This window comes from Doryrhamphus excisus, linkage group LG16 (genome assembly GCF_037039965.1).
Source record: "Doryrhamphus excisus strain RoL-2023G ecotype Guam linkage group LG16, RoL_Dexc_Guam_v1.1, whole genome shotgun sequence".
Taxonomy (NCBI): Eukaryota; Metazoa; Chordata; class Actinopteri; order Syngnathiformes; family Syngnathidae; genus Doryrhamphus; species Doryrhamphus excisus.
The window spans coordinates 15,164,660-15,191,314 of NC_136372.1; the positions used below are offsets into that span (position 1 = coordinate 15,164,660).

The 26,655-nt window shown below is 40.1% G+C and overlaps 2 protein-coding genes across 8 annotated transcripts; one reads left to right on the top strand and one right to left on the bottom strand.

The window, feature by feature from the left end:
• Window positions 1-8,940: 8,940 nt before the first annotated feature.
• lgals2a (lectin, galactoside-binding, soluble, 2a) lies at window positions 8,941-16,030 on the bottom strand. Of its 6 annotated transcripts, XM_078797572.1 has the most exons (9): window positions 15,886-16,030; window positions 15,150-15,267; window positions 14,942-15,006; window positions 14,713-14,811; window positions 12,944-12,981; window positions 12,815-12,854; window positions 10,812-10,891; window positions 10,554-10,728; window positions 8,941-9,110 (listed from the first exon to the last, which is right to left on the bottom strand). In XM_078797572.1, exons 3-9 carry the CDS (start codon window positions 14,954-14,956, stop codon window positions 8,964-8,966), a joined length of 594 nt encoding a protein of 197 aa, XP_078653698.1. In that variant the 5' UTR covers window positions 14,957-15,006; window positions 15,150-15,267; window positions 15,886-16,030; the 3' UTR covers window positions 8,941-8,963. The 6 variants fall into 6 exon arrangements, with proteins under 6 accessions (XP_078653698.1, XP_078653700.1, XP_078653699.1 ...); XM_078797574.1 differs by lacking the exons at window positions 14,942-15,006; window positions 15,150-15,267 and having other exon boundaries at window positions 15,886-16,002; XM_078797573.1 differs by lacking the exons at window positions 14,942-15,006; window positions 15,886-16,030 and having other exon boundaries at window positions 12,922-12,981; window positions 15,150-15,366.
• gtpbp1 (GTP binding protein 1) lies at window positions 15,787-25,380 on the top strand. Of its 2 annotated transcripts, XM_058049699.2 has the most exons (14): window positions 15,787-16,314; window positions 18,268-18,379; window positions 18,448-18,628; window positions 18,711-18,894; window positions 19,909-20,073; window positions 20,145-20,268; window positions 21,551-21,665; window positions 21,735-21,879; window positions 21,970-22,152; window positions 23,305-23,440; window positions 23,520-23,698; window positions 23,794-23,952; window positions 24,072-24,122; window positions 24,247-25,380. In XM_058049699.2, the coding sequence occupies exons 1-14, from the start codon at window positions 16,117-16,119 to the stop codon at window positions 24,352-24,354; spliced, it is 2,040 nt and encodes a 679-aa protein (XP_057905682.2). In that variant the 5' UTR covers window positions 15,787-16,116; the 3' UTR covers window positions 24,355-25,380. The 2 variants fall into 2 exon arrangements, with proteins under 2 accessions (XP_057905682.2, XP_057905683.2); XM_058049700.2 differs by lacking the exon at window positions 24,072-24,122 and having other exon boundaries at window positions 15,788-16,314; window positions 24,247-25,377.
• The last annotated feature ends 1,275 nt before the right edge of the window (window positions 25,381-26,655 follow it).

A 26,655-nucleotide genomic window follows, 5' to 3' on the forward strand; every position in this document is an offset into this window, starting at 1 on the left:
CTGATTGCAAACAAGTGTTCCGTACTGTGAACATGCAGGGGAGAGCGACGCGGCAGGGATTTTGAGATCAATTAAACATGACTTAAGTCAGCCCCCCCCCCTCGAGCCCCACCCCTACTTAAAAGCCCCCCCCCATCACAAGTCCAAATGTTTCCATGCATTGACAGCAAAGGTGGCACTGAATAGAGAAAAGCTGAGGCTTGAAAAGTGTATGTTTTGCCATTGTGTGTGTGTGTGTGTGGGGGGGGGTCTACGGTGGGGGGGGGGGGCTATGACTAATTCACGGCACCATGTGCAGAAATACCCCCGCTTGCCAGCTTGAGGTGAAGTGCGTTATTCATAAGTTGTGAATAATTGAGGTTTAGGGAGCACAGTTAGAAGTGAAGGAAAAGGAAAGAAGTGTGTGGGGGGGGGGGGCGAAGGGGGGGTCAGGATGTATTCGCTGACTGTGTGCTTTGTCTGAGTCGGCACTTAGCAGGAATACAACGCTCGGGTCAGGCAATTAGCGGGCGCAACATAGCGGTGGCGAGGCAAACTTAGGTAACTTGCATATTTTAATGATGACAATTAAGCTAGCATAGCCCATTAGCATAGCCCATTAGCATAGCCCATTAGTCCATCCGGACGTGGTTAACAATTCATATTCGCTGGCTTACCAACTTATGATATTCATCACCCGTTCATACAAATATTACTACTTTCATCTTGTACATTTTACTATCATAGTGATGACTTCATTCCCGGAATATTGGGATTTTATTCCATTAATATCGGAACAATTTTGCATTTTTTATTTTTCATTTGTCTTTCGTCCATAAAGTGGTCTTTAAAAAGACAAGTCGTCTTATATGTATTCACTTAAAAAAAATTTTTTTTGGTCTTTCATTTTGTGTTTTGTCTAAAAATTGGTTTGAAAAAAATAAATATGACATCTTATATTCAGGGCAATACGGTAATTTAAGATCATATTTAGCTTGTTTATCTCTTTTGCGCAAATAATATATAAAGTATTTAGCCTTTATTGGCTTTTATTTTGTCTTTTGTCCTTAAAATGGTCTTTAAAAAGACAAGTCGTCTTATATTCAAATCAATACAGTGACATTAAAAACTTTTTTTGGTCTTTCATTTTGTGTTTTGTCTAAAAATTGGTTTGAAAAAAATAAATATGACGTCTTATATTCATGGCAATACAGTAATTTAAGATCATATTTAGCTTGTTTCTCTCTTTTGCGCAAATAATATATAAATTATTTAGCCTTTTTTGGCTTTTATTTTGTGTTTTGTCCATAAAATGGACTTAAATAAGACAAGTCGTCTTATATTCAGATCAATCCAGTGGTTTGACATATTATTATTTAGCTTGTTTCTCTCTTTTGCTCAAATAATATATAAGTATTTAGCCTTTTTTAGCTTTTATTTTGTCAATAAAGTAGTCTTTAAAAAGACAAGTCGTCTTATATTCAGATCAATACAGTGACTTTAAAAACTTATTTTTGTCTTTCATTTTGCATTTTGTCTAAAAATGAGTTTTTTTAAAAAAAGACAGGTCGTCTTATATTCAGGGCAATACAGTAACATCAGATAATATTTTATTTAGCTTGTTTCTCTTTTTTGCTCAAATAATATATAAAGTATTTAGCTTTTATTATGTCCATAAAGTGGTCTTTAAAGAGACAAGTCGTCTTATATTCAGATCAATACAGTGGTTTTCAAACATATTTTTTTGTCTTTCAGTTTGCGTTTTGTCTAATAATGGGTTTAAAAAAAGACAGGTCGTCTTATATTCAGGGCAATACAGTAATTTTACATAATAATATTTAGCTTGTTTCTCTCTTTTGCTAAAATAATATATAAAGTATTTAACCTTTTTTGGCTTTTGTCCATAAATGGGTCTTTAAAAAGACAAGTCGTCTTATATTCAGATACAGTGGTTTGACATGATATTATTTAGCTTGTTTCTCTCTTTTGCTCAAATAATATCTAAAGTATTTAGCCTTTTTTTGGCTTTTGTTCATAAATTGGTCTTTAAAAAGACAAGTCGTCTTATATTCAGATCAATTCAGTGGTTTGACATAATATTATTTAGCTTGTTTCTCTCTTTTGCTCAAATAATATATGAAGTATTTAGCCTGTTTTGGCTTTAATGTGGTTTTTGTCCATAAATGGGTCTTTAAAAAGACAAGTCGTCTTATATTCAGATACAGTGGTTTGACATAATAATATTATTTAGCTTGTTTCTCTCTTTTGCTCAAATAATATATAAAGTATTTAACCTTTTTTGGCTCTAATGTGCTTTTGTCCATAGTTGGTCTTTAAAAAGACAAGTCGTCTTATATTCAGATCAATACAGTGTTTTGACATAATTGTTTCTCTCTTTTGTTCAAATAAAATATTTAGCCTTTTTTGGCTTTAATTTTGTCTTTTGTCCATAAATTTACCGACTCACAAGAGAATCGTCCTCATTGAAAGAGTCAAAGTGGGAAATATGAATCGTTCATCCTTCATGACACACATCATCAACACAAAGCCATCGCGGCCCCACAAACCCAACACGCATCACGTTGACAGTGAAGAATTTAAACCCATTTGACGCACTGTCAAGTCTATTTGCAGTATGCCTTCTCTCCTACGACACACACACACACACACACACACACACACACACACACACACACACGGGAGAATAGTGCACATACATCTTTGGCTATAGTCTCATTTCACAGACTGCTCCTTCTTTACTTTGCCAGAAAGCTCCCCTCCCCTCCCCTCCCCTCCCTTGGGGGGATTTAGTGAATAGAAAGCAAGTTTGTACTTCCCATTAGAGTCTAATTCTATTAGGTATCGATCCAAACATTGAGGGAGACGTGGCGGAGAGAAGTAGCGAGGCCAGGCCGGTTGACAGCCGAGCGCTTTGAGCAGCAAATAAAAAGAAATAAGATGATAAACATGAAAAAGTTTCCAGCGTGGAGTTTGCTTTGTGACACGGTGACGACACACACACACACACACACACACACACACACAAACGACCGCGTGGGCACCCGACATCACCGCACCAACGTGCTCGCTGGCATCGACGGCATGCATGCGCTGCCCCATATACACACACCCACGTGCACGTGCACTGCCCCATATACACACATGCACGTGCATGTTGAACACAGAGGTGAAATTGGAATAAGAGGCAGACATGAGCCCGCGGGAGAGGGAGGGGGAGAGAGAGCGTGAATAAATGAGAAGAGATTATGGGGATTGAACGTTTCTTCAGAGGCAACATTGGATGGAGATTCCAGAGGTGACAGGGCGGGCCAATGGCGGGCCAATGGCGGGCCACCAATGGCGGGCCACCAATGGCGGGCCACCAATGGCGGGCCACCAATGGCGGCCCAATAGTGGCCCAATGGCAGCCATTCAGAGTCAATATGGGGATTGAACGTTTCTTCAGAGGCAACGTTGGATGGAGATTCCAGAGGTGACAGGGCGGGCCAATGGCGGGCCAATTGCGGGCCACCAATGGCGGGCCACCAATGGCGGGCCACCAATGGCGGCCCAATAGTGGCCCAATGGCAGCCATTCAGAGTCAATATGGGGATTGAATGTTTCTTCAGAGGCAACGTTGGATGGAGATTCCAGAGGTGACAGGGCGGGCCAATGGCGGGCCAATGGCGGGCCACCAATGGCGGGCCACCAATGGCGGGCCACCAATGGCGGCCCAATGGCAGCCATTCAGAGTCATTATGGGGATTGAACGTTTCTTCAGAGGCAACGTTGGATGGAGATTCCAGAGGTGACAGGGCGGGCCACCAATGGCGGGCCAACAATGGCGGGCCACCAATGGCGGGCCACCAAGGGCGGCCATTCAGAGTCATTATGGGGATTGAACGTTTCTTCAGAGGCAACGTTGGCTGGAGATTCCAGAGGTGACAGGGCGGGCCAATGGCGGGCCACCAATGGCGGGCCACCAATGGCAGGCCACCAATGGCAGGCCACCAATGGCGGGCCACCAATGGTGGCCCAAAATAGCGGCCCAAAAGCAGCCATTCTATATGGGGATTGAACGTTTCTTCAGAGGTAGCGTTGGATGGAGATTCAAGAGGTGACAGGGCGGGCCAATGGCGGGCCACCAATTGTGGGCCACCAATGGCGGCCCAGTAGCAGCCATTCATTATGGGGATTGAACGTTTCTTCAGAGGTAGCGTTGGATGGAGATTCCAGAGATGACAGGGCGGGCCAATGGCGGGCCACCAATGGCGGGCCACCAATGGCAGGCCACCAATGGCGGGCCACCAATGGTGGCCCAAAATAGCGGCCCAAAATGGCGGCCCAATAGCAGCCATTCTATATGGGGATTGAACGTTTCTTCAGAGGTAGCGTTGGATGGAGATTCAAGAGGTGACAGGGCGGGCCAATGGCGGGCCACCAATTGTGGGCCACCAATGGCGGGCCACCAATGGCGGGCCACCAATGGCGGGCCACCAATTTTTAAAGACCAATTATGGACAAAAGCCAAAAAAAGCTTATACTTTATATATTATTTTAGCAAAAGAGAGAAAAGAGCTAAATATTATGAAAAATTACTGTATTGCCCTGAATATAAGACGACCAATGGCGGCCAGGATCCATGAGGATAAGCAGTAGAAAATGGATGGATGGACATTGCGCAGATGTCCACCACTGGTCTAGAAAGCTACTGGGGTTAGCCAGCTAGCTGTCAAAAAATGGGTTTTAATAAAGACAGGTCGTCTTATATTCAGGTCAATACAGTAATTTAAGATAATATTTAGCTTGTTTCTCTTTGTTGCTCAAATAATACATAAAGTTTTTGGCTTTAATTTTGTCCATATAGTGGTCTTTAAAAAGACAAGTCGTCTTATATTCAGATCAATACAGTGACTTAAAAGACTTATTTTCATCTTTCATTTTGCATTTTCCCTAAAAATTTATTTATTTTTTTTAAAAAAGACAGGTCGTCTTATATTCCGGGCAATACAGTGACATCAGATAATATTTTATTTAGCTTGTTAGCTTGTTGCTAAAATAATATATAAGGTATATATAGCCTTTTTTGGCTTTCATTTTGTCCATAAAGTGGTCTTATGTTGTCTTATATTCAGATCAATACAGTGGTTTTCAACAATATTTATTTGTTTTCATTTTGCGTTTTGTCTAAAAATGGGTTAAAAAAAGACGTCGTCTTATATTCATAAAGTGGTATTTAAATAAAACAAGTCGTCTTATATTCAGATCAATACAGTGGTTTTCAACCATATTTTTTTTCATTTTGCGTTTTGTTTAAAAATAGGTTTAAAAAAGACAGGTCGTCTTATATTCAGGGCATTACAGTAATTTTACATAATAATATTCAACTTGTTTCTCTCTTTTGCTAAAATAATATACGTATAAAGTATTTAGCCTTTTTTGGCTTTTTGTCCATAATTGGTCTTTAAAAAGACAAGTCGTCTGAGTCAATGGAGGACATGATTTCAGCGATCGGAGCGCCAGGTGATACGGGACATCACATGAGGAAAAAAAAAAAGGAAAAAAAACAGACGTTACAGCGACCTGCCACTTTGATTCGCGTATCAAGCGTACGGCGTGCGACGCAAAGACAGATGCTGACCAAACGTGGACTCGGTGAGCTGAAACAAGACCGCGGCGAGAGGACACACAATGGAATACAATCAAAATGAAATGTCACAAGACGTTTGGAACAAGAGGAGGCCGCGCGGTCACGCTCGGAGAACAACTCTTTACCACCGCATGTTTGAGCCTTCGCTTTGTTTTTCTCTGGGTTATGATGTACGCTTGGTAATTTACAAGTCTTCTTGAACGCAACACAAAGATTTCATTGGGGGTGCTGGAGCCTATCCCAGCTGTCTTCGGAGCGAGAGGTGGGCGGGGTACACCCTGGACTGGTGGTCAGCCAATCACAGGGCACATATAGACAAACAACCATTCACACTCACATTCATACCTATGGACAATTTGGAGTCGCTAATTAACCTAGCATGTTTTTGGAATGTGGGAGGAAACCGGAACGTGCAAACTCCACATACAGAGATGGCCGAGGGTGGAATTGAACCCCGGGTCTCCTAGCTGTGAGGCCTGCACGCTAACGTTTATGAACTTCCAAATAGACTTTTTAACATTAGAGCCCTCTAGACATGAAATAGCATCCCTATAGTCACCTTTACACTCCTATGACCAAATATAGTAACATTACCGACACCTACTGGTCAGTGTAGAAAACTACATATCACATGTCTTTGAATGCATCGTTTGTTTGTTATTTTATTTCATTTAGCCAACACTTAAAGCACGTTTAGCAACAGTACACCCTGGACTGGTGGCCAGCCAATCACAGGGCACATATAGACAAACAACCATTCACACTCACATTCATACCTATGGACAATTTGGAGTCGCTAATTAACCTAGCATGTTTTTGGAATGTGGTAGGAAACCGGAGTACCCGGAGAAAACCCACGCATGCACGGGGAGAACATGCAAACTCCACACAGATAGCCGAGGGTGGAATTGAACTCGGGTCTCCAGCAAAAGAGTTGTGTAATGTCATAAATAATGAATTATAGGAGTGTATAAGTGACTATAGGGGTGCTACTTCATGTCTAGAGAGCTCTAATAATGTTAAAAAAAACAAATTTAGAAGGTTCATTCATTCATTCATTTTCTATACGCTTATCCTCACGAGGGTCGCGGGGGTGCTGGAGCCTATCCCAGCTGTCTTCGGGGCGAGAGGCGGGGTACACCCTGGACTGGTGGCCAGCCAATCACAGGGCACATATAGACAAACAACCATTCACACTCACATTCATACCTATGGACAATTTGGAGTCGCTAATTAACCTAGCATGTTTTTGGAATGTGGGAGGAAACCGGAGTACCCGGAGAAGGGTGGAATTGAACTCGGGTCTCCAGCAAAAGAGTTGTGTAATGTCATAAATAATGAATTATAGGAGTGTATAAGTGACTATAGGGGTGCTACTTCATGTCTAGAGAGCTCTAATAATGTTAAAAAAACAAATTTAGAAGGTTCATTCATTCAATTTCTATCCGCTTATCCTCACGAGGGTTGCGAGGGGTGCTGGAGCCTATCCCAGCTGTCTTCGGGGCGAGAGGCGGGGTACACCCTGGACTGGTGGCCAGCCAATCACAGGGCACATATAGACAAACAACCATTCACACTCACATTCATACCTATGGACAATTTGGAGTCGCTAATTAACCTAGCATGTTTTTGGAATGTGGTAGGAAACCGGAGAGAGGGTGGAATTGAACTCGCGTTGTGTCTTAAGCCACGCCTTGATGAGGCATGCTGCATCTAACAGGTTATTTCAATTTGTCAGGAATGTGTTGTTTAATGTTACGGATAAAGCCAGCCTGCAGGAGGAGGCGTGGATGTCGAACCGGCAGCACAGCGAGCCCGGGGCGAACCCACGCACATCTCAAAGTGTCGGTGCACAAATCTAGAGTCATGCTGGGGCTAAATATAGACAAAGGTTTTATGTAAGCTGAGGTGAATCATTTTTTTTTTAGTCCGCACTTTTTGTTGCGTGTACTCGGACAAAAACAGTGACTGTGTGAAATGTTCCCTGAATTATAGCGACGGCTGGGATATTTAGCATCAGGCTAAATGATTAAAAACTACAACCGGACTACAAATTCTCCCATAAAATAGCTCCCAGTATTAAAAAAACCTGCCCGTTCCCAAGCATCTATCTTCCCCTCAAATCAACCGCATTGCCCTCTGTTACATCAGATTACATTTCAATAAAACCTGCACATCTCATACCCACGCTAGCATTCAAAGTAGAGCCTGGTGGGAGTCAGGAAACATTTATTACATTGTGTGACCTTGTGATATTATACTCACCAATATTTTTTTTTCCTCCCTAAAAATTATACATTTATTTATTCATGTGAAGTCTTTAGTGTCCTTTTAAGGTTATTTGTTTCTAATACAAAAATAACACAGCGAAAATGTGAGGAGGAAAAAGATCTACGTTGACATTTAATCATAATTAAATGGTTACTATTCACGCTGGGTTTAATCTATTTAAACCACAATAAATCATTATTGCAGCAATGCTGACCTCTAGTGGCGGAGTAGTGTTATCGCATGGAATAGTTCGTCAAGATAATCATAAAAGTCCAATGTTTTGTTTTTTTTTTTTCAAATTTGCTTTAATGCACTTATTCAATGCAAGCATTGGTACAAATAGGGAATGTTTGGGAGGGTAAAAGTTTTGTACAATTAAAAAAAAAAACGGGTTTAATTTCCAGTCAATGGTAGAATAATGGCATGGTTGCTCCTACTTTTACTTCCTGTTTATGCAGATTAGCTAACTTCATGGTGTTTTTTTTCCTCCCTAAAAATGATACATTTATTTATTCATGTGAAGTATTTAGTGTCCTTTAAAGCTTATTTGTTTCCAATACAAAAAATAACATAGCGAAAAGGTGAGGAGGAAAAAGATCTACGCTGACATTTAGTTATAATTAAATGGTTACTATTCACGCTGGGTTTAATTCATTTAAACCACAACAAATCATTATTGCAGCAATGCTGACCTCTAGTGGCGGAGTAGTGTAATCGCATAGGATAAGAAACAGCGGTGGGGTTCGTTAACATAATCATAAAAGTCCAATGTTTTGTTTGTTTTTTTTTTCAAATTTGCTTTAATGCACTTATTCAATGTAAGCATTGGTACAAATATGGAATGTTTGGGAGGGTAAAAGTTTAGTACAATTAAAAAAAAAAAAACGGGATTATTGTGTTGGGTTTAATTTCCAGTCAATGGTAGAATAATGGCATGGTTGCTCCTATTTTTACTTCCTGTTTATGCAGATTAGCTAACTTCATGGTGGTTTTTTTATCCTTGCAAAAAATTGCAAAATATAAAAAGCCCTGATGCAAGCTAGTATGCTAAATCCGATGGCGTTTATTTAATCTCAAAGCTGGTGATGCGAACATCCCCATCGATGCTGATGAAAGAGTACTTCTCGGCACCCATACGGTTGGGAAAAAGGATCTGAGAGCCATCCGACAAAGTGATCTGGAATTGGTCGGGTGTGAACCCGATGGTGATCTACGAAGGAAGAGGACAAGAATGACGGGATTTGGATGCGGGAGTCCATAAAATGGCGATGTACGTAAATTGTAAAAGTCCTTTACAAAACACGTCATGGTGATTAGATGAATGCTCATGAAACCAGTTTGACTGTTTTTTTTTTTTTTATTAAATATATAATGCTATACCACTGTAATAAAGAAGAAACATAAAATAAGCCATTTTTAAATAACCATAATATTTTTCTTCTATTTTTATTACAAATGTTTTTGTCAATTCAATAATAAATAAAGGGGACCTATTATGCTAATTTTTTCAACCCTTTGTATTGAGTTGTGGTCTCCTGTAGAGCAGCTACACACAATAACCTGCACAGAAAACATCTTAGATCTTCCAGAATCTGCACCTATTCCAGCTGTATTTCCTGTCAAAATGACCACTCATGGCCCGCCTCCAGGGATGCCTACTTCGATGTGATTGGTCACAGGCCCATAGTGCTGCCTAACTATGAACCATATAAGGAAGTCCACCCCTCTGTGACATCACAAAGAGCCGGTTTTACCACGCCTTTTCAAACAGAGCGTTTTGAGTCATCCCAAACTTCTTTCGGGGCTCACTTCCAAATTTGTAAACCTCATTATCTGAAACTTTGGCATCGTTTAACATGACAATACAACATTTTATTTACATTTATAGGTCAGAAAAAGTGGAAAAAGCATAATAAGTCCCCTTAAAAAAATGGTATATCATTGTTATATACTGTACTTTCTTGTACTTTTCTTTTTTATTTACTTTTATACCAGGGTAAATGCATAGATTAATTAAAAAAAAACATATTTGCTGAATAAATAATTAAAATATATATTGTAGGAAAAATATTTTAAGTGATATTTTGCGTGTGCGTTGTGTGTGTATTTATTTCTGTTTAATATATTAATGTTTATTTTTCATATGATAAACTGCATATATTTTATTGACATAGTTTTAATATAATGTAGTTAAAAGAGAGATTTTTAAATTCACTTTTTAATATAAATTAGTAAAAAAAAACTTGTATGTTACACTTTTTTTTGCATTTATGACCATCGTATACAAATTTATATTTTTTATATTTATTTATTTTTTTGTTATTTTGCACTTTTTTGCATTTATGACCATCGTATACAAATTTATTTTTTTTATATTTTTTATATATATTTTTTAAATTTTGTATATACACACACACACACATATTTAAATTATTTCTCAAATGTATTTTTATTTATTAATTATTTTATTTTATAAAGTAAACACACACATAATAGTATATTTTCCATATACTACTATAATGTACTTGTGTATTTCATCATCACGATGGTGGAGAGGATGAAGTGGATAGAATGCTGAGTTCACTGCCTTAATTAAAGGCGGTTCAAACGTCAGCTGATGCTAAAGCTAAAAGAGCAATTGAAAGCGTCTCACCTTAAACTCCTCCCCCTGCTGGAAGGGGAAGCCTCCCTCGCCGCGGTGCTCCTCGCACCATTTGCCTTCCTGGTAGGAGTTGCAGACCACCGTGTTCTCGTCTCCGTGCGCGTTGAAGCGGGGGTTGATGTGCATGGTGACGTCCTTGTCGTTTGGGCCCACGTTTATCGCAAAACTGCAAGCAGGGAGACGCAAAACCCAAACGATTCGGTGGACTCAAAGCAGAGTGTAAAAAAGTCGTGGCGCTAAATCGCTTACTTTGTAGCGTCAGGCTTGGGTTTTCCTATTATGGTCATGGTCTGCCCGGCCTTGAAGGACATGTTCTTAACGACCATTCCCTGTGCAGACCAAACATTCCATGCATGAATACAGTGCAGCGTTAACTTCCACTCGTGGAATTCCAATTTCCACAGACAGGAAAAGAAAAATGGCCGCCGGCGTGCACGTGGCAGTTAAGAGATAATGACATCAGCCATCTGCAATCTGCTTGCCAATCACGGGTCCTCTGTGTTGTGTCACACGGTTGAGTGATGCGTCACATGCTCTGTTACCATGGCAACACACAGACACTCTTATGTCCTGAAACGGTGATTACGAACCCCCATTTTTAAGCAGGATAAAAAAAAAACAATCCGAGTGAACATATGGAAGGCTAAAAGTAAGCGGGAGTCGGTCCAAGAGTGGAAAAAAAGCAGGCTTGTGGGAATCGTATATGGCTGCAACATTCTTTCCATGCTCGAGTCCAACTGCAAAGTGGGCGTGTGCGACACATGGAGCTGGGGGATCCATTACAAAGTTGATTTATTGATCCAAAATTGTTTATTACTGTGGTTCGGAATTTGCATTGGTGTACTATCCATCCATACATTTTCTACCGCTTATCCTAACGAGGGTCGCAGGGGTGCTGGAGCCTATCCCAGCTGTCTTGGGGCGAGAGGCGGGGTACACCCCTGGACTGGTGGCCAGCCAATCACAGGGCACATATAGACAAACAACCATTCACACTCACATTCATACCTATGGACAATTTGGAGTCGCTAATTAACCTAGCATGCATGTTGTTGGAATAATTTTACTTTATTTTAGTTTTATTGTGTGCAAGATTCATTGTTGTACGTCCCCCCCAAGTGCACATTTTCTACCGCTTATCCTCACAAGGGTCATGGGCATGCTGGAGCCTATCCCAGCTGTACACCCTGGACTGGTGGCCAGCCAATCACAGGGCACATATAGACAAACAACCATTCACACTCACATTCATACCTATGGACAATTTGGAGTCGCCAATTAACCTAGCATGTTTTTGGAATGTGGGAGGAAACCGGATAGATGGCCGAAGGTGGAATTGAACTCGGGTCTCCTAGCTGTGAGGCCTGTGTGCAAACCACTAATCCACCGTGCAGCCCAAAACACAAATTAAGTCACTTTATTGATCTAAATATGTGACGAAACTTTCTATATTATTTTTAAAAAAAAAGACAAATTACAATGGAAAAGCAAAAAAACAGAAAGAACCAGCTCCAAAAAACCTATGGACAATTTGGAGTCTCCAATTAACCTAGCATGTTTTTGGAATGTGGGAGGAAACCGGAGTACCCGGAGAAAACCCACGCATGCACGGGGAGAACATGCAAACTCCACACAGAGATGGCCGAGGGTGGAATTGAACTCAGGTCTCCTATCTGCGAGGCCTGCGTGCTAACCACTCATCCGCCTTACAGCCCGCATTGGTGTACTATTACTACTACTACTAAAAATATGTTTATTTGTTTAAAATTGATGTTGCATTAATGATGGTAGCATAACGGTCTGGATGGACTGCATGAGTGCTGCCAGCACTGGGGAGTGGCAGAGAATCTTTGCATGGTGAATTCCATTCCCCACAACATTAAGGTATTTTCAAAAGTATATCCAAGTTGAATCCTGATATATGATACAGAAATAGACCTCTGTGGGTGTCTAAAAACGCCTCCCCCACCACACTGTACTGTATGACGTACTTCATATGGTATACAGTAAGGCTGTTTTTAACCCTGTCATGGCCAACTAACTTTACAAGCCAGAAGATAGCACGAAAAAGCCTGAATTTAGGATAAAGATGGATAAGAGTGGTCGAACAGTGAATGGATTTCTTACATAAGGAATGCAGCGAGCTGATATGCTGAGAAAGGCAGGACTTTAGTCATGACTTGGCGAATATTTTAGCCGTAGATCACATGTCACATGTCAATCAACTGTCAGAAAGAACAGCTTTTACTTACCGACATTGTGGCTGCTGATGTGGTGGCTGGTGATGAGCAGCTGAGAAGAAGAAGAAGAAGAAGAAGTGAGAATCGGGCCTGGTCTAGCTGGCCTCAAGAGGTTTTACTCAAAAGAGGGAGGGTCCTTGTGTTTGATTGACGGTCCCGGGCAGCCGCAGAACTCCGACCTTCACAGAACAACAACCAATGAGCTCACACGGGTAGACAAGACTTTAACAACTCTATTAGTGAATACTTGGTATTATGCTGTCACATTGTCAGCCTATTGAGGTAGACTCCAGCAGGCACCCAAACACCAAAAATAGACATAACGTTGCTACCAGGGAGACAAGTAAATATTTAGCTTAGATGTAAGACCACCAGCTGTATTTAACTGGAACTGGATCAGGTTACAAAGACCCGGCTGTGACTGCAGCATGACCCCAGTCACCCCCCCCAAATGTACTAAAATCATAATCGGCATGCTTCTACTACACAATAGATATTAGTAGGTCATGAAGCAATGATACACAGGAAGAGGTGCAGTTTTAATATAATGTTGTTAAAAAATAGAATTTTTATTTACTTTTTTAATATAAATTAGTAAAAAAATAACTGGTATGTTACATTTTTTTTGCATTTTTTTTTTTTGCATTTATGACCCTGGTATACAAATACAGAAAAAAATGCAATGCATATATATTTTTATTTTGTCTATATACACAGACATATTTAAATTATTTCTCAAATGTATTTTTAATTATGAATTATTTTATTTTATAAATACACACATAATAGTATATTTTCAATGTACTACTATAATGTATATTTCATCATCATGATGGTGGAGAGGACGAAGTGGATAGAATGCTGAGTTCACTGCCTTAATTAAAGGCGGTGTTAGTAGGTCATGAAGCAATGATACACAGGAAGAGATGCAGTTTTAATATAATGTAGTTAAAAAGAGATATTTTTTTAATTTAATTTTTAATATAAATTAGTAAAAAAAACTTGTATGTTACACTTTTTATTTTTGCATTTATGACCCTGGTATATAAATAGAGAAAAAAAATGCAATACATATATTTTTTTAATTTTGTCTATATACACAGACATATTTAAATTATTTCTCAAATGTATTTTTATTTATGAAATATTTTATTTTATGAACACACACATAGTATATATTTCCATGTACTACTATTATGTTATCATCATGATGGTAGAGAGGATGAAATGGATAGAATGCTGAGTTCACTGCCTTAATTAAAAGCGGTGTTAGTAGGTCATGAAGCAATGATACACCGGAAAAGATGCATAAAGTCTAACATATTAATTTTGGAAAGTTTTCACTGCTTAAAGAAACTATATTGCCTTTTTCCTCAACTACACTGATACATTCTTGCATCATGTGCCCTGGCGAGAAAGTGCCTCGTCATCAGGAAGCGCAGTCAGGAGGTCTGATGACAAATAAAGAAACCTTTGTAACATGACAACATTTATATCAGCTCCATCCACACACCTCAATATTCCTATTATGATTTTGCATAGTTCTTACTGACTGTGAAAAATGTATAAGTGGTCTATAAAAATAGATTATCAAAGTAGTTTGGCAACTTTTATATCAAAATACACTATATACAGTCCCCACGACCCTAATAAGGATAAGTGGTATAGAAAATAATGGAGTATTTACAATAAACGATTGCAGCTGTGCAGCCTTGATGTCAAAGTGGTTGTTTTTGGCGACATCTAGTGGCCACAATAACTTGTTGCGTTTGTGGCACACAAACACGCTAGTGCTGTTTATTTTTTTAAAACATGAAATACCACTGTTTGTTACGATTCTACCAGGAAGTCAGGTATTAAGTGTCTTCTTTCAGAACATTATGAAGTTTTAATTGTATTCATATACCTACAAAATGTCGCTTTTGTCCTGTTTGGTGTTGCCCTCTTTCTCCAGCTACGTCTTCTTCTCTTGTGTATTTAATGGTGTTTAGCCCGGCGCCATGACACTCCTAAAACAAATGAAAAATAAGTAAATCTTGTAGACAAGGATAAAAGCAATCTAATGTGCTAACAAAAACTGCTACATGATATGTATGTGTTATTAACAGGTAAAATTGAAACGTTTTCTCCTTAACGAACCCCTTTTTGTTCCATTTAGCGCCAAACTGTGTTGTACACTGCCCCTCAGTGGCCAGGAGGAAGAACTGAAAAAGTTACACATACTAATGTAATGCATCAACACTAGTGGAGCGTTAATGAAATAAAATAAAATTACGATTCTACCAGGAAGACAGGTATTAAGTGTCTTCTTTCAGAACATTCTGAAGTTTTAAATGTATTCACATACCTACAAAATGTCGCTTCTGTAGTTTTTGTCCTGTTTGGTGTAAACATTGCCCTCTTTCTCTAGCTCCGTCTTCTTCTCTTGTGTATTTAATGGTGTTTAGCCCGGCGCCATGACACTCCTAAAAAAAGAAAAATAAGTACATCTTTTAGACAAGGATAAAAGCAATCTAATGTGCTAACAAAAAGTGCTACATGTTATGTATGTGGTAAAGTAGGTAAAATTTTAACGTTTTCTCCTTCTTCCCTGTCCCCCAATTCTGGTGCAGCGGCAAATGTGTTGTACACTGCCCCTCAGTGGCCAGGAGGAAGAACTGCAAAAGTCACACATACTAATATAATGCATCAACACTAATGGAGCGTTAATGAAATAAAATAAAATTAAAAAGGTGGGAAAGACTATTAATAAAAGACTGGTATAAGGCGACAACGATCATATGACGTTGATTGTAATACAGGAAATTGTACAATCAAAGCGGTTGACGATGATGATTCCAATCTCCTCGGTTGACTTTTGTGTTTATCAAACTACTGTGAACTTTGAATGTCTGGATAAACCCCCACGTATGACGCCCAGTGTTGCACACACATTGCACACACGCAGCCACAGAGCCGTGAGAGGAGGCGACTGCAAAACACATGCACGACCCACTCCATCACGGTATTGGTTCTCTGCTAGCATATTCAAAAGCAGCAGAGAAGACCATTGGCGAGAATGTAACATATTCACCCACACCTACCTCATTATTATTGACAGGGCGGTGACGTGACTGTTTTTGAAAAGCTTTCAATACACACCAGCAGCTTACAAATAGTCCGTGTTGTCTTTGCAATGTGAGCAAAACTGAAAGTGTGCCGATTTGGACGTGTTAGCAGCGTAAGCTAGCTGCTAGCCGACGTTAGCATCGCAGCTGTCTCCCCAGCCTTGATACATATCTGCTGGGATAACTCCTCGTACAGTAATACAAGAAATGGCATCCGTAGCAGCGGCGGGGCATGATTCGAATGCCGGCCCGGGATCCATACCCTTGGCTGATGCTTTACTCCCAGCGAGTATATTCGCACCTGACCGGGGAGGATGCGCGGACGACCCCGGGGATGAGTGCTACGATGACGGGGAGATGCTCAACGGCAAGCCCGAGGATCGAAGGCTCGACTTTACGAGCAAGGTGAAACTAGGCCTCACTTAGCAGGCTGCTAATGCTAGTTAGAAAACGAATGAATGAAATAAACAGTTAAAGGGCATGTTTTTCATATTTTTTCTTTTTGTTGTAATGTTAGAACCAAAGTATATTCTCCTAGTTACAATACCAGACACAGTAAGGAAATGTTTGTTTCGTTTTGCTTGAGAGAAATGGTCGGCAGAAGCTAATGCTAACTAACTCATCCAATCTTAAATTATCGACATGACTAAAACTTAAGTGTAAACTAACTACAATAACAAAATAACACTGTTTTGTTATGTAATGCCGTCATATCCTGTGGCTTTCACACTGCTGTTAAATGACAGGAATATAATTAATGTACACTTGAGTACAGGTAGTAGAAAACAGGCAACATAATGGATGCACTTAGTCAACATGTTTGTTTTTGTGCTTCAGGTATCCATTCTTGTCTAACGAGTTCGGACTATAGAATGATGTAAACTTAAGTGAGTGGCTGCAATCCGCTTCAATTGGCTGCAAAGGTCACAATAGATGTAGAAGAACCAATAACATTGCATATGGTTGCATCAGTATTTTCCCTCTGACTCACGCATCAATAAAAAAAAAACAACAATCTCTTCCCTGAGTGCAAACAATTTAGCAGTGGATGTGTTTTTAAAGGGGAATTAGTGTTTTTGTGGGAAGAGTGACAGCTGTATTAGTATTTTGTTTTGTTTTACATTTTGACCTCTGCCCAAAAAAAAATTAAAGGGTGAAAGAAAATACATTTCTAGGGGATCACAATAGATGAAAATATGAGCTGGAAACCTCATATTACAAATATACAACATAAGGTGGCCAGAAATATTTCAATATTGAACAAAGCAAAATTTAATAATCAGATTACAATTGAGTGCATCCCATAATCAGTTCACAGTTCCACATGTCCAAAAGGAGTAGGAAGAAGCAAAGCTTATTAAATCCTACCCCTCCATCTGGTACTTTTATAAAAAGTAACTGTTACATTTGTTCACTTCCTGCTTTCCATAACAGTTTAAGGTTTTTTAATTTGTTTTTTTTTTTAAAATAATGTACCTCGTACCGAAGTACAACGTGATTATGCATTATTTTAGCTGTTTGAAGATTAACTATATCAGCAAGTTGATTTTAGAAATAAGGAGTTAGTATGTTCTCTGTATCTGTAGGCGGCATTATTAATTATCCTTACTGACCTTTTTTTGCAGTACATTTAGCGCGTGAAGATTGCTTTTATAGTTATTACCCCATATTTCCACACAATAAGTAAGATATGGTCGAACCAGAGAGCAATAAAGAGTGTTAAATAATCATTTTAATAAACCCTTAAGCTGTATTATGGAAAGCAGGAAGTGAACAAATGTAACAGTTACCAATTGTAAAAGTACCAGATGGAGGGGTAGGATTTAATAAGCTTTGCTTCTTCCTACTCCTTTTGGACATGTGGAACCGTGAACTGATTATGGGATGCATTCAATTGTAATCTGATGCATGTTCAAATGAAATAAAACCATTACCATAACTTGTAAGAAAATTGTATGTAGTATTGAAAACCCTGTAATGTACAAAATTGTCATATGCAACATAATGTTGCAGATAAATTAATATATTAAAATGCAAAAAAATTCTTGCTGCTGAGACTTCCAAAATTGGGTCCAAAGCATTCCAACAAACTAATTTTAGGCCCTGATTAAAAAATAACAGAAAAAACTGGTGTCCAATTAATAATGGAACAGATAATATAAATTGGGTAAATACTAAAAAATCCAATTAAGGCAATACATTATTAAAAAGTGCAAAAACGTATTTATTTATCCTAATATGACATAACACTGCTTGTAATTGTTCGCCTAACCATATTTGTGTATCATTATATCAAGTATAATTGTTATCATTGGGTGTTGTTCTAATGTCTTATACTTCCTTTTCCGCATGCAAAAGCTGGCCCTTGTCAGCCCGAATGGAGAACAGTATGACTCTTTACTTAGCCAGCTACGGGACAGGATGGAAGAGGGGTCTGGAGAGACCATCTATGTGGTCGGGATGGGTTCAGGTGAGTCAGCACTTTGCATTTAGCCTAGTTAATTTATTTTTTAATTGAATTGTTGCGCTTTATTCAAGATGGCGGTGACTGGGGTCTGAATGACAAGGACATGGAGGCCTCCGAGGCCACGGTGCGATCCATGTGCGCACAGCTGGACGCTGATCTCATCCCGCTGAGGGAACGCACAGAGGCAGAAGGTTTGGTGAGGGACTATCTGATCCGTCGGCGTGTGGGGGAGCTGGACTTCCTGGAGGTCAGGTGAGTGGTCAGGAGTTGACTTTTTTTTTTTTTCCCACCTTCTTCTGTTTCATGGAGTTATGTTGAGTTTTTGTTTCCCCAGAGTGGCAGTGGTGGGGAACGTGGATGCTGGTAAGAGTACTCTTCTTGGGGTGCTGACACACGGAGAGCTGGACAACGGCAGAGGCTTCGCTCGCCAGAAGCTCTTCAGGCACAAGCACGAGATGGAGAGCGGAAGGACCAGCAGCGTGGGCAACGATATCCTCGGATTCGACCAGGAGGGACAGGTGATACTTAACCTCTAGTTTGAGTCATGTTCAAATGGTTTGTGTATTTGTAGGACTTGAGATCTCAACAAGCCCAACAATGTTATCTCTTCAATTTTGAGGATATTTTTTTCCCTATAGATTATGAATTTTTCAAAAATCCTATTTAGGTTTTTTATTCTCTTAACTATGAATGAATAAATGTAATATTTTGACAGTTATGGCAGAGAAAAACAGTTTTAACATTATTAGAACCCTCAAGACATGAAATAAATAAATTATAAGTAATCAATAAATAATTTTACTTTATTTTAGTTTTATTGTGTGCAAGATTCATTGTTTTACGCCACCCCCCTCCAAGTGCACATTCATTCAGATGCTGGAGCCTATCCCAGCTGTACACACTTGGACTGGTGGCCAGCCAATCACAGGGCACATATAGACAAACAACCATTCACACTCACATTCATTTTTTTCCCCTATAGATTATGAATTTTTCAAAAATACTATTTAGGTTTTCTATTCTCCTAACTATGAATTTTTAAACTATTTTTAAAGTTTTTAACATTATTAGAACCCTCAAGACATTAAATAAATAAATTATAAATAATTTTACTTTATTTTAGTTTTATTGTATGCAAGATTCATTGTTGTACGCCACCCCCCCTCCAAGTGCACATTCATTCATTTTCTACCACTTATCCTCACAAGGGTCATGGGGGGATGCTGGAGCCTATCCCAGCTGTACACCCTGGACTGGTGACCAGCCAATCACAGGGCACATATAGACAAACAACCATTCACACCCACATTCATACCTATGGACAATTTGGAGTCTCTAATTAACCTAGCATGTTTTTGGAATGTGGGAGGAAACCAGAGTAACCGGAGAGATGGCAGAGGGTGGAATCGAACTAGGGTCTCCCAGCTGTGAGGGCTGTGTGATAAACACTAATCCACCATGCAGCCCTAAGTCCGACTTGAAAAGAGATATTTAATGTAGCATGTGGGCGCTACTTTATTTATTTTTTTTAGGTGGTGAACAAACCAGATAGCCATGGAGGTAGCCTGGATTGGACTAAAATCTGCGAGAAGTCCTCCAAAGTCATCACCTTCATTGATCTGGCTGGCCATGAGAAATACCTGAAGACTACAGTGTTTGGCATGACCGGACACTTACCAGACTTCTGTATGCTCATGGTAAGAAATGTCTTGGAGAGAGTGTCAGCTTCCCCCTTAGCGGATGCTAACATGCGTGTCTTCCTGTCCAGGTGGGCAGCAATGCGGGGATTGTTGGGATGACCAAAGAGCACCTGGGCTTGGCCTTAGCACTCAACGTCCCCGTGTTTGTTGTGGTTACCAAAATAGACATGTGTCCAGCCAATATCCTGCAAGGTGAGTTTATAAATGTGCTTCATCCTGCTGTTAAAAAGCAGCCACACTTTTTACCGTGTTTGAGATTAATCACTAAACAAACGTCAGGTATAGGAAACGTGCAGATGGCTGTGCTCTCTTGGTATGGTTGCCCTACTTTTAGCTGTGAAAGTGACAGATGTTTGTTTGTATTGTATTTGACAGAACTAGCCCAAGTTATTCATTCATTTTCTACCGCTTATCCTCACGAGGGTCGCGGGGGTGCTGGAGCCTATCCCAGCTGTCTTCAGGCGAGAGGCGGGGTACACCCCTGGACTGGTCGCCAGCTAATCACAGGGCACATATAGACAAACAACCATTCACACTCACATTCATACCTATGGACAATTTGGAGTCGCCAATTAACCTAGCATGCATGTTGTTGGAGTAATTTTACTTTATTTTAGTTTTATTGTGTGTGAGATTAATTGTTGTACGTCCCGCCCAAGTGCACATTCATTCATTCATTTTCTACCGCTTATCCTCACGAGGATCGTGAGGGATGCTGGAGCCTATCACAGCTGTTTTCCAGGTGAGAGGCGGGGTACACCCTGGACTGGTGGCCAGCCAATCACAGGGCACATATAGACAAACAACCATTCACACTCACATTCATACCTATGGACAATTTGGAGTCGCCAATTAACCTAGCATGCGTGTTGTTGGAATAATTTTACTTTATTTTAGTTTTATTGTGTGTGAGATTAATTGTTGTACGTCCCCCCCAAGTGCACATTCATTCATTCATTTTCTACCGCTTATCCTCACGAGGGTCATGGGTATGCTGGAGCCTATCCCAGCCGTTTTCCGGGCGAGAGGCGGGGTACACCCTTGACTGGTGGCCAGCCAATCACAGGGCACATATAGACAAACAACCATTCACACTCACATTCATACCTATGGACAATTTGGAGTCGCCAATTAACCTAGCGTGTTTTTGGAATGTGGGAGGAAACCGGAGAACATGCAAACTCCACACAGAGATGGCAGAGGGTGGAATTGAACCCTGGTCTCCTAGCTGTGAGGTCTGCACGCTAACCACTCGTCCGCCGTGCAGTTAAACTCTCAAAAAAAAAAGTAAACTCGGTCAATGCTCAGGAAATCTACTAGTCAAAAGTTTTGAGACACCTCATCATGTTATTGAATGAGAAAGTGTCTCTAGGCTTTTAGCTAGTAGTGTATTATATATCAGATCATTAATTATTAAATGTTAGATTAAAGGAGACAAATTGTAACGCCTGTGGTCTCATTGTGATTGCAACAGAGACATTAAAGCTGCTTCAGAGGTTACTCAAGTCCCCCGGCTGTAGGAAGATCCCCGTCTTGGTTCAGAACAAGGACGACGTCATCGTCACAGCGTCCAACTTCAGCTCAGAGAGGTATGAGGAATTCTACCCCGAGACTGATTCAGAGGGATTTAAATCCCCCCTTTGGTAAATCCTTTGCAGGATGTGTCCCATTTTTCAAATCTCTAATGTGACTGGAGAGAACATGGACCTGCTCAAGATGTTCCTCAACCTGCTGTCATCACGGACATGCTACAGAGATGACCAGCCGGCAGAATTTCAGATTGACGACACCTACTCTGTACCGGTGTGTCTCTCTCTCTCTACTGTTGCAGGATCACCACCACCACCACATGTGCTTTAAAATTAACTCCATCCTCTTTGTTTCCTGTCTCAGGGAGTGGGAACGGTAGTGTCAGGAACTACTCTACGCGGTCTCATACGTTTGAATGATACCATGCTACTGGGGCCAGACCCGCTGGGGAGCTTTATTTCCATTGCAGTCAAATCCATCCACCGCAAGAGAATGCCAGTGAAGGAAGTTCGAGGCGGACAGACTGCATCCTTTGCACTCAAAAAGGTACTGGAAGAACAGCACCATCTAGTGGCTGTTTTTATGTAACAACAGTTCATGCTACAGTCATCCAATACTGGAAAAACCTAAACTAAATAACTAATATCAGGTATTCAAACATGTGATATGTAGTATTCCACACTGGTTCTACCATATCTTACTTATTGTGTGGAAATATGTGGTAATAACTATAAAAGCAATCTTCACTCGCTAAATGTACTGTAAAAAAAGGTCAGTAAGGATAATTCATAATGGCGCCAGCAGAGAACATACGAACTCCTTATTTCTAAAATCACAATACTTCAACTTGCTGATATAGTTCATCTTCAAACAGCTAAAATAATGCATAAGGCTAAAAATAACCAATTACCTAAAAATATCATTCAGTACTTCTCTACAAGAGAGGAGAAATATGATCTCAGGGAAGAACTACATTTGAAACACTTATATGCTAGGACTACGTTAAAAAGCCATAGCATTTCAGTATGTGGAATCAAACTATGGAATGGATTGAGTAAGACCCACAACCTTAAACTGTATTAAGGAAAGCAGGAAGTGAACAAATGTAACAGTTACTGATTGTAAAAGTAAACTATATTAGGAAAGCAGGAAGTGAACAAATGTAACAGTTACTGATTGTAAAAGTACCAGATGGAGGGGTACGAATTATTAAGCTCTGCTTCTTCCTACTCCTTTCGGACATGTGGAACTGTGAACTGATTATGGGATGCATTCAATTGTAATCTGATGCATGTTCAAATGATATAAAACCATTACCATTACACTGCTAATGTTGGGTGAGACACACAAGCACCAGACTCGATTGCCGCAGCAACAGCCTTTTTAATTGCAGGTTTTGAATGATCCCACAACAAGCATAATAAACCCAAATATGGGCTACTGTTGCGGACTTAACTCAAACCAAGCTAAAATGCTAATCTGAACCCCCGATGTCACTTCCTGTCAACACATTGACCGCAACACACACCAACACAAGTCTTGTTTATGTCTTAAATGGCATATTTTCTCTTATATCTACCATATTGGGTAATACAAGTGACTATAGGGGTGTTATTTCATGTCTACAAGGCTCTAATAGTGTTAAGAGTTATTCCATAATGTTATTCCTATTTACTGTACTTTTATTCCTATATACAGATCAAGCGTTCATACATAAGGAAAGGCATGGTGATGGTGTCTCCAAGACTGAACCCGCAGGCCACCTGGGAGTTTGAGGCAGAGATCCTCGTTCTGCATCACCCCACTACGATATCGCCCCGATACCAAGCCATGGGTGAGTACCTGACATACTGCAGTAGTTTGGTTTCTTCGTACCGTGTTGAAAGATCTTACCTTATCATCATGTCTCTTAGTCCACTGCGGCAGCATAAGGCAGACGGCCACCATCTTGTCCATGAATAGAGACTGCTTACGAACAGGGGACAAGGCTTCAGTCCACTTCCGCTTCATTAAGACCCCCGAGTATCTTCACTGTGACCAGAGGCTGGTGTTCCGGGAGGGACGCACCAAGGCTGTAGGGACCATCACAAAAGTAAGTAAAAAAACCAAAAACAATGCAGACCCATGCTAGAAATATCCCTACCTTTTGGGAGCAGGAGAGCTCACTTCCTGCTGCGTTTATTTCAGCTCCTCCAGTCCACCAATAACATGCCATCAAACTCCAAACCGCCACAAATTAAAATGCAGTCCACTAAAAAGGCACCTTCTCGAAAAGAGGATGGCACTTCAGGAAACGACGACGGGATAACGATAGCGCCGTCAGCCGGCCCGAGCGTGACACCACAGGTGAGAGAAGTGTCCAAATACCAAACGGGGGTTGTTTCCTTTTTCCTTTTCCTGTCAACTCTTCTGTGTCCATCATGCATCACTGTCATATTCTTTGCTTGCACGCCTGCCTCCCCAAGGGAGAGGGGGATGAGGACCCTCAGTTAAAGGAGGGCAACAAAGAAAACAAGGTAAAGTGGGTCACCAGAACCGTGGAGACCCTCCGAGTACGATGTTTCCCTGCAGTACGCGTTTTCCTAATTTTCCTATTTTTCATTTTCAAATGTGGATGAAAATCTCTTTGCTTCCTTTCAGCCAAAGACAGGAGGAGGCGGGAGGAGAAGAGGAGGCCAGAGACACAAAGGAAAAGGCCAGAACATCTCAGCGGCGGCGGCCTCCACGTCAGGAACAGGAAGCTGCTAAGCTGCACACGCCCATCCACATCCACGTCGCTTACCTCCCCTCTCTCTCTCTCTCTCTCTCTCCCTCTCCCTCTCTCCCCCCATGACGCCATTCCTGATTCTTTTAGTGCAAAACACTCCTCGGTCTTACTCCATTTTGCCTTTTTCTTTTTTTTTTTATACCAGGGTTTTATTGTAAAAGTGAACATGAAAAGCAACGTACTCGTGCTTAGAATGGCTTACATTACATACAGCAAATTAGAAGATAGCTTTCAGTCCATCATTCCGTAGGTTTTATCTTAAGAGAGGCGAGGTACAACCCGAAAAAGAAGGGTCCAATAAATAGGTGCAGCTAAAAGTGAAACTTACCTGGAGAAAATTTGCAGAAAAAAAATTAAAATTTTTAAAAAATGTCTTTCTTGTACTTGATAAGAAGGATTCACATGAATGTAGCAGACTGCACATGTTCGATTCTTGATATAATAATAAGCTGTTACATTTTATAACAATATGTTGATTTGGCAAATATGCAAATATTTTACCCTTTTGATGTGTGACTTTTGACCCAGTTGTGTGCACTAGTATGGACACACACACATGTGATACAACGCAGCATGCACACATTTCCCCATCACCCCAGCATTAAGACTTGCAGTGCTACTACTACTACTACTACTACTAGTACCTCTTGTGTTTGCAGCGTGCTATTGTTAACATGTTGTGCGACTTTCATCCCAGTAAAAAGCTGTTAATAAACTGGTTGTTCCGAGCTGCAAAGAAGGATTCCTTATTTGTAAATGGAATATTTTAAACACCTGGTTAGCATTATTGGAGCCCTAAGAGAGACAAGTGACATGTCCATTTACTCCTAAAAGTCTGGTGCTTGTGTGTCTCAACCATACAACAATATACAATGTCTTTGAATGAGACTACAATCATTAACCTATTTAGTAAACATTTGAGAATATAGACACACTAGCAACGGAAGAGTTTTTAAACTTCCTGTTCTGCACAGCACTTCCTGCGCTGGCTATCGTCTCAACAATGCAACATTACTGACACCTAGTGACCAGTGTAGAAAACTACATATTGCAATGTCTTTGAATGTGTATTCTAACTACCTTACATATTTAAGCAAAAAAAAAATTGTAAAATTTGCCTAAATATGACTGACATTGAATTATGATTAGAGTGAAGCTATGGAATCCAAAGCGTGATGTAGCAAAATTGCAAAAGTTCACTTTTAAAACAAACAAAAAAAAGTTCTCTATTCATTACATTTATTTGGATTGTCCAACAAAAAGTGTTTTTTTTTTGTTTTTTTTGAGTGCACTGTTTACTACCACTGTTTGGGTAGCAACACACACACACACACACTTCCATTCTTGATATGACACACATCCACAACTTCTAAAGGCTGTACTTGGCATGTGCCGTGTTAGTATTCCAACATTTAGTGTAGTATATGATCTGATAAGTTTAACATCTCTCAAAAATACATTTAGAACTTTACAGCTTCAGGAATGTTGTTTTGGTCTTTAAATAAATAATCTGTCAGTTTACCGTCAAAAGTGTTAGTAGTGCCAAAGAATGTCCAAAAGAAGTGTCCCCTCCTGCATAAACATTCATTAGAATTAAAAAATACAACAGCTGCAGTCCAGAGGATACAGAATATTCTGTACTTCATAGAATATATATATATAGATATATTTTAGTTTTACCAGTGGGGTAAAACTACAAAAAAATAGGATGCATCTTGATGCACACATACTAGAAACTAAGGAAGCTTCAAGGAAAACTGCACTTTTTCGCCCATCAGCCGCAATCCTTATGTGAGACTTGAACACATGAACACTTTTCTGTGCATTATAAAGATATAAAAAGAGCTAAACAAAAATAATTCATACTTATTCCGCCTGGAAAGACCCATCTCCAACAAGGTTTTATATCAATACTGTGAATATGTAGTAACGCATACAATCATGATAACATACTTAACGATATTTTGACACTGATTTCATATTGCGACAGCTAGCATTAATTAATTAATTAATTAATTAATCTGCAAGCGTGTCGTGAGGTGTCACTGCGGCAGTAACATAGATTTGGGCCGTAACAATGTTCATTCATTCATTCATTTTCTACCGCTTATCCTCATGAGGGTCGCAGGGGAGGGTGCTGGAGCCTATCCCAGCTGTCTTCATGGCGAGAGGCGGGGTACACCCTGGACTGGTGGCCAGCCAATCACAGGGCGCATATAAACAAACAACCATTCACACTCACATTCATACCTATGGACAATTTGGAGTCACCAATTAACCTA

Coding starts and splice junctions, on each gene's coding strand:
- lgals2a (XM_078797572.1), bottom strand. Junction 12,982..14,712: donor CAGGACAAAAGCGACATTTT/GTAGGTATATGA, acceptor TGTTCTGTGAAG/GTCGGAGTTCTGCGGCTGCC. Junction 10,892..12,814: donor CATCAGCAGCCACAATGTCG/GTAAGTAAAAGC, acceptor TGGTCTGCACAG/GGAATGGTCGTTAAGAACAT.
- gtpbp1 (XM_058049699.2), top strand. CDS start 16,117: ATGGCATCCGTAGCAGCGGCGGGGCATGATTCGAATGCCGGCCCGGGA. Junction 21,666..21,734: donor TCCAACTTCAGCTCAGAGAG/GTATGAGGAATT, acceptor AATCCTTTGCAG/GATGTGTCCCATTTTTCAAA. Junction 24,123..24,246: donor AGGGCAACAAAGAAAACAAG/GTAAAGTGGGTC, acceptor GCTTCCTTTCAG/CCAAAGACAGGAGGAGGCGG.